The sequence below is a fragment of the Mya arenaria genome, chromosome 7 (assembly GCF_026914265.1).
Source record: "Mya arenaria isolate MELC-2E11 chromosome 7, ASM2691426v1".
Lineage (NCBI taxonomy): Eukaryota > Metazoa > Mollusca > Bivalvia > Myida > Myidae > Mya > Mya arenaria.
Window position 1 is genome coordinate 29,211,460 of NC_069128.1, and position 6,732 is coordinate 29,218,191.

The following is a 6,732-nucleotide window of genomic DNA, read 5'->3' on the forward strand; positions in this document are numbered from 1 at the left end:
TTTGTATAGTAACGTTTATTCATTATAATAGCTTCGATATAACGTATGAGTGTATTTTAGGGCTTAAACGCCGTGCTTGTAAGTGCCTGTACAAGACAATACGTTGCAGTGTCTTTTGAATTGGAAAATCTTATTCTTTTAACTGTTCATTCAAACAATGTCAAATATACTATCATCTGTATCTGTGAAAGTCATTTTTAAACAAGAAACTAGAATACTTTCAATCATTCAATCTGCTATTTATCGACTGCTCTTGAATAGTTTGCCAACTTATTGTTTAAAGTTTCACTCACAAAGATTGGCCGTTTTGGCCTTCTTGTTTTGTCCCAACGCCTTTAATTCAGTTATATAAGATAATTCACAAGAGAACAGATCTCAATTTCCTGCCGAAAAACTCAATTTACTGAAAGCGTAAGTAACGCTTTTAGCCGTATTTTTTTCGAACGTTGATTTTAAAAATTTCGATCTGATATTTCGTTAGCAGTCTTATATAAGTGGCTTCTAAACATTTACGCAAAAATTTGCTCATTCGCAGACAAATAATAAAAACATATGTCAAAACGGTCCATTTTTGAGAGTTCAGTTTTGAGTAGATAGTTTGATTGCACAATACCATATGATTTTAATAACTATGCAATATACCAATCAGACCAATCAGCACCTTAAAACAACATTGACACACATTTATTCACTGCAATACAGATGCGGCTGTTAATGATGCTAACGTTGGTATTATTTTATTTCAGAACACACGGTCTTTTGCAAACTCTATGTACATGAACGGTAACATGAACCTCTCAGACCTCGACTCTTGGCAACTAGCTCGTGATGACGTCAGCCTGCAAAGTATTGTGAAGTCAGGTTCGTTTGCAGACATTTACACGGCTACCATCGCAAACAACAGCAACACTGCGGTGGCGAAGGTTCTTAAAAGTAAGTAAACGCGTTTCATGCTTGTGTGATCATGGCTTGTATGAGACGTAAAGATTTGCTTTAAACATACCTGGTACCACCTTTATTAACTTCAATAATAATAACAATTATGTTTGGTACGAGTGTTAACATACGTTTTATAGTGATTTGAAATAATAAGTATACCAATACACAGTTCCAATACAAGCCATGAAACTTTATATCTGAAAAAGTGGTTAGCTTAAGAAAATCAATTTCAAAAGTATTATTTTCCTGCAAATATAAAATATTGCCTATTTTCCTAACTGCTACTTGAAATTTAATGTGTGTTATGAAGTTTCATGATGCACAACAATGTTGCATTTTTAGATGGATTTACAAAACAAGACGAACATCTAATGAAAGCCAAAATCAATTTCTATTCTACCGTTGTTGGAAAGCATGAAAATGTAATCAAGTTTATTGGAGCAGTTGTCGACGACACAAGAAATGTAATCAAGTTTATTGGAGCAGTTGTCGACGACACAAGTAGTAAGAACCTTTGAATAACGTTTTAAATTCTAAGTAATTGTTTTACGAAGCTGCAATTCTTGTGCTAACAAAGAGGTACTTGTAATTCTTTAATGTCCATTTCGATAAGCCGTTTTTATGTGTTTATGGACGAAATTAAATGAAATCAGAATACTGTAGACATGTATTCTACAGTTCTGTATTTTACACGATTCTTAGAAAGGGCGTTTGTCAATGTTCACTGATCAGTAGTGTCATAACCATACGCAATTGAGCAATGTTGTCAATTCAGCCGATATGCCAGTGTGTATTTTCTCTGTAAATCCGAGCTAAAATGGCGATTTGTCAATGAACATTCTTTATAAAGACAAGCTATCAATCAACATTCTTTATTAAGCATAGCTGTCAATGATCATGCTCAAGCCGAGCTATTCGTGCACAACACTAATACGCAAAGCAATCAATGAACATTCTGAATATAATAAAACTTGCAATGAATGTTCCTTATTGCGCCGAGCTTTCATAAACCCCAATTAAGCCGAGCTGTAAATAAACATTCCTAAATAAGCCGAGCCATCAAAAAACATTTTCTATGAAGCCGAGCTATTAAAGAACATTTTCTATTCAGCCGAATAATCAATGAACATACTCTATAAAACGATGCTGTCAAGGGACATATTCTCTGTAACTTAGCTGTCAATGATTATTCTTCATTAAGCCGAGCTATCAATGAGCATTCTCTGTATAACTTAGCTGTCAATGAATATTATTTATTAAGCCGAGCTAACAATGAACATTCTCTGTATTACTAAACTAAGCTGTCAGTGAATTATTTATTACGCCGAGCTATAAATGCGCATTCTCTCTATAACTTAGCTGTCCATAAATATTCTTTATTAAGCCGAGCTACCAAATAGCATTCTCTATTACGTTTATAATGTAAATGATATTGCTATCAATGAGCAATTGATTTGAAGCCTAGTCTGCGGCTGCCTTGTTTAAAGATTTAGTTATAGCTCCAGAAAGATCAAGCTCTTGAATAATTTTCTAAACATTATTTCCTAGTTGGACCGTTCATGTTACTTGAATACTGCACCAACGGGCAACTTAGTGACTATCTTCAGACAATGAAATCCAACATCACCTTGGAGACGCAGGAAATATTATACAGGTTTGGCCTTGGTGTAGCCCGTGGCATGGAATACTTAGCTGGAAAAGAGGTACATTGCATGTTTATAAAATCTTTACACGTATATGCAATTTACTACATGTGCTAGTTTTGATATGACCGGCCGCCAAATCTAATAATTTAATGCAATTTGGCTAAACCCTTTGCGTTTATATAATAATTCATTTCCGGTCCGCATATTCTGTAACGTTTCAAAAAGAACAATAACTGCATTCATAAAGCATGTTCGTGCAAAGATGCTTCTTTACCATAAAGATTGTCCATCGGCGACTGGCAGCACGGAATATTCTACTGGACAGCTCTCTTGAAGTTAAGATAACTGGATTTGGACCCATGGATGTGGATGAAGACAGTGGAAAACAGGTAACTACATATGCTTTAAAAGCGACAAGCACACTTGGTGTTCTAGTACAATGTTTTAATTTTCAGTTCTTGGAATTATATCAAGCATGTTTTACACACACTAAAGAAATATAAGTTACTGTGAGGTAAAAGATACCTTTGATACATTTTATACAATTGAAGATCTATTTTAACAACTGTAATCGAATCCTTATATCGTATGCTAATGTTGTGTTTCCAAATGAGGAAAATGGATGTTAATGTTAACAGAATTTTAGATCGTATTTTTATGTCATACAAACATATACTACTGCTTCGGTTAATACGTCAATAAGTAATGTTGCTGACTTTTAAAGTGATATTGACCGAGAACTCAAATCCGAGGTCAATATCAGGTGCAAGGTCAGCAAAACTTCATATTGACAAAAAGAACAGTCTATATATTTGTTATATTAGAAAGAAATTATTGATACATAAAAATGAGATTGAATCAGTCCCATATTGAATACCAAAACTACCTTTCTTATATAAATAACTTAATTTTGTTATATCCCAGCATACTTTATCTGAATGTAATAGCATCCATATATTGTTCCAGGAGCGTATTCCTATCAAGTGGATGGCTCCCGAGTGTTTGAAGACAACAAAGAATGCCACAGAGAAAAATGATATTTGGTCATACGGCGTCTTGTTATGGGAAATATTCTCTGTCGGTGGGTGTATTTTTGTTGACGTATTATAAAAATGAGGATTCATAGTCAATTACTTCCTTTAGCACTTATAGTATTTTTAAGACTTGCATCAAATCCAAGTAGATTATTGCTCTAATGCTAAGAAAACTACAATATACCACTATAGTTATCATCGGCGCAGAAGCCGATAACTATCTCTTCATATATGCATATGTTCAAAGCGTTAGTATATCGTTAATGGCCTAAACAGGTGAAGACACATTAGTCGGTTTCTCAAGTGACATTGAACATTGAAAGGGACAAATTGTCTAGAACATAATGATTGACTTAAGTAGTATAAGGTTAAACCTTATTCAATTAGTACTATAAACAATCCGATTTTATATACTTAAATATTTTGATATATACCACGTGTAATAAGTTTTCATGTGACATCATAACTTCAGAGTTTTGTAAATTGTGCTCGATGATTAGCTTCGTTTGTGGTGTATACCGATAAAAAGGAAAACATAAATACGAATGGTATATTAAATAAAAGACAAATTTATGGTCATTCGTTACAATATTGATTTAACCGGTTTACAAAGTTGATATAATTTTAAGTTAATCCTCTGTTTTCATCACCATAATAATTTGTGGTCCTTGTCAGGTGATGCACCCTACGAAAATGTTCGAGGAAAGGAAATCCCAGCAAAGCTGAAATCTGGTTACAGGCTTCCAAAACCAGAACATTGTGACGACAAGTGAGTCTGACTTAGCATTAGAAATGCACCGATATAAAATAATGCGATAACAAGTGAGTCTAGCTTTACATAAGACATGTAAATGATCATAATAGATGCACCTCTTTAAGAATATTGCGATACCGGATGAGTGAGACTTGCACCAAATCATTGCAGTGATTTGAGTCTTAAGACAATACATGTACCTGCAACGGTATTAGAACAAAGCAATAACAAGTGAGTCTGACCCAACACAATGCATGCATCGGTACATTGTAGTTAGAAGTAATCAAGTGGGTTAACTTTACGATAAAAATGTGAGATTAGCTTAACACAATACATGAACGGTATAAGAACATTGTAATAACAAATGTGTCTGGCTTAACATAAAACATGCACCAGAGCATTCCAAACGCACCGGTATAAGAACATTGGGATGCCGTGCGAGTCAGATGCACCAAAACTTTGAAGAACATAAGAAGTAAGTCTGGCTTAACATAATTCATACTATGATACAAGAACAGTGCTATAACGAGCGAGTCTGTTTATCAGTATAAACGTACCTGTACCAGAACAGTGAAATAATAAGTGAGTCTGGCACATTATACATTGGACAGAACTGTTCTATTGCAAGTGAGTCTTGCATAACATTAGGGGTACTCATATGGTGGTATAACGATAGGGAGCGATATTGTTTACCAGACATTATGTCTTTACTTAAATTCCGCAGTACCGAATTGGCCAATCTTTGTGTATAAAAAGGCATGACGCGATTTTATTAACAAGATATCGCTTCTATTCTAAAATCATACAGTTTGTTATTTTGGGTGTTCTACGTATTCAGCAAGAACGTCTTATGACGTAGTGTCTCCCAGATATTGATTCCTTTTCTGAATTCCAACTTGTTGCAGGTGGTACGGAGTCATGACGCGATGTTGGCAAACCGACCAAAATAAACGCCCGACATTCAAGACCATAAGAGGAGAACTGGACGAGATGTTTGTGGCCGCGCCTCAAGACGACTACTACTTCTATAGAAAATAGAGTATGACGATGAGAATGATGGGGCAAATTATATATGTCGGACACTTATGTCGAGTTATGGGGTTGAATAATATGGATTTATAGTACAACTGCAGTTTTGTTCTGTTTATTACTAGAGTCATGGTTTTTAATTTGTGACGTAGTTTGCTTAAATGAGTCATGATGAGAATGGTTATCATTTTAACGATGACAGTAAAACAATTGGTAGATTATATCATTGTGTAAAATTAAATAAGAGCAACCATTTTAATACTTTAAAATATCTATTTCTCCTCCTGATAAGCCTCATTAACTTGCAAGAAATAGAAATGTTTTTTTTTTTCTTCACATGACTTATTTTCACCTACTGCGATACATTATAAGTAGTTCATTTATGATGTTGGCAAGCAATTAAAATAAATTAATGTTTGATAGTAACGGATGTTGAATTGATTACATATATGACAGTTTGCTTAGTAGACATTACAATTATATTAGCAACTTTTTAAGCACATTGGGTGGTAGACATTACAATTATAATAGCCCTGTTTAACATTGTATATCTAACCATTGTTGTGTAGTTAAGTATTATCACTAATCATGTTGCGAAATAATACCAGAAATTAATATTTGACCATTCAAACATTGCTGTATACACTGTACATTGTATATTATACACTATCATGAATTCATGCTTAAGTAATATCAATTATAAAGTTGTTAAACAATTTTGGTTAGTAATATTTGACCATATAACTGCTTGAAAGATTGCATATATCTTATAGTATTTTTAAATGCATAGAGTAATAATTATTAAACGTATACTAGGCCTGTCCTACTTTGTATATCATATAGTATCAATGTATTCTATTCAGAGATTATCACTAATTGAGTTGCAAAACTAAAACAGAATGTAGTATCTGAACATACACATATTGAAAACATGTATTCCCGAAATGAATTCAACCAACACTATGTCGATGCAAACACAATATGTAAAGAACAATCATATTACATTACAATTGTTTTCATAGTATATATGAGTGATTATGGTGTTGTAAATGTTCCTGCTTTTTACTTACTTTGAAGTCAAATTAAACGGCTGAATGGTTCATCAGAACATAGTTTTGTTTGTTTATATTGTTTGGCGTCTGCAACGTCTCGCGCTTTGTTTGCAGAGGAACCAGTGGCGTCTTTATTTTTTAAATCATCCATTCACTGACTTGTCCAACATAAAAATGAGGAATCAGAACAGAGATTCTTCGAACAGGAATTTATTTTTGTTGATTGTGAACACAGCTAGAAATGAAATAAAGAAAGAAAATCACGAAATAATTCAATC

At 33.7% G+C, this 6,732-nt stretch overlaps 1 protein-coding gene across 1 annotated transcript in view; it reads left to right on the forward strand.

Moving 5' to 3' along the window:
- Nucleotides 1-6,510, forward strand: part of LOC128239891 (uncharacterized) — a 48,010-nt gene extending 41,500 nt beyond the window's left edge. The window contains exons 19-25 of the mRNA XM_052956336.1: nt 747-933; nt 1,282-1,443; nt 2,488-2,642; nt 2,867-2,974; nt 3,552-3,666; nt 4,295-4,388; nt 5,279-6,510. Of these exons, the coding sequence (XP_052812296.1) occupies nt 747-933; nt 1,282-1,443; nt 2,488-2,642; nt 2,867-2,974; nt 3,552-3,666; nt 4,295-4,388; nt 5,279-5,411 (954 nt within the window). The 3' untranslated portion in view covers nt 5,412-6,510. The remainder of the gene's footprint in view (nt 1-746; nt 934-1,281; nt 1,444-2,487; nt 2,643-2,866; nt 2,975-3,551; nt 3,667-4,294; nt 4,389-5,278) is intronic.
- Nucleotides 6,511-6,732: the final 222 nt, after the last annotated feature.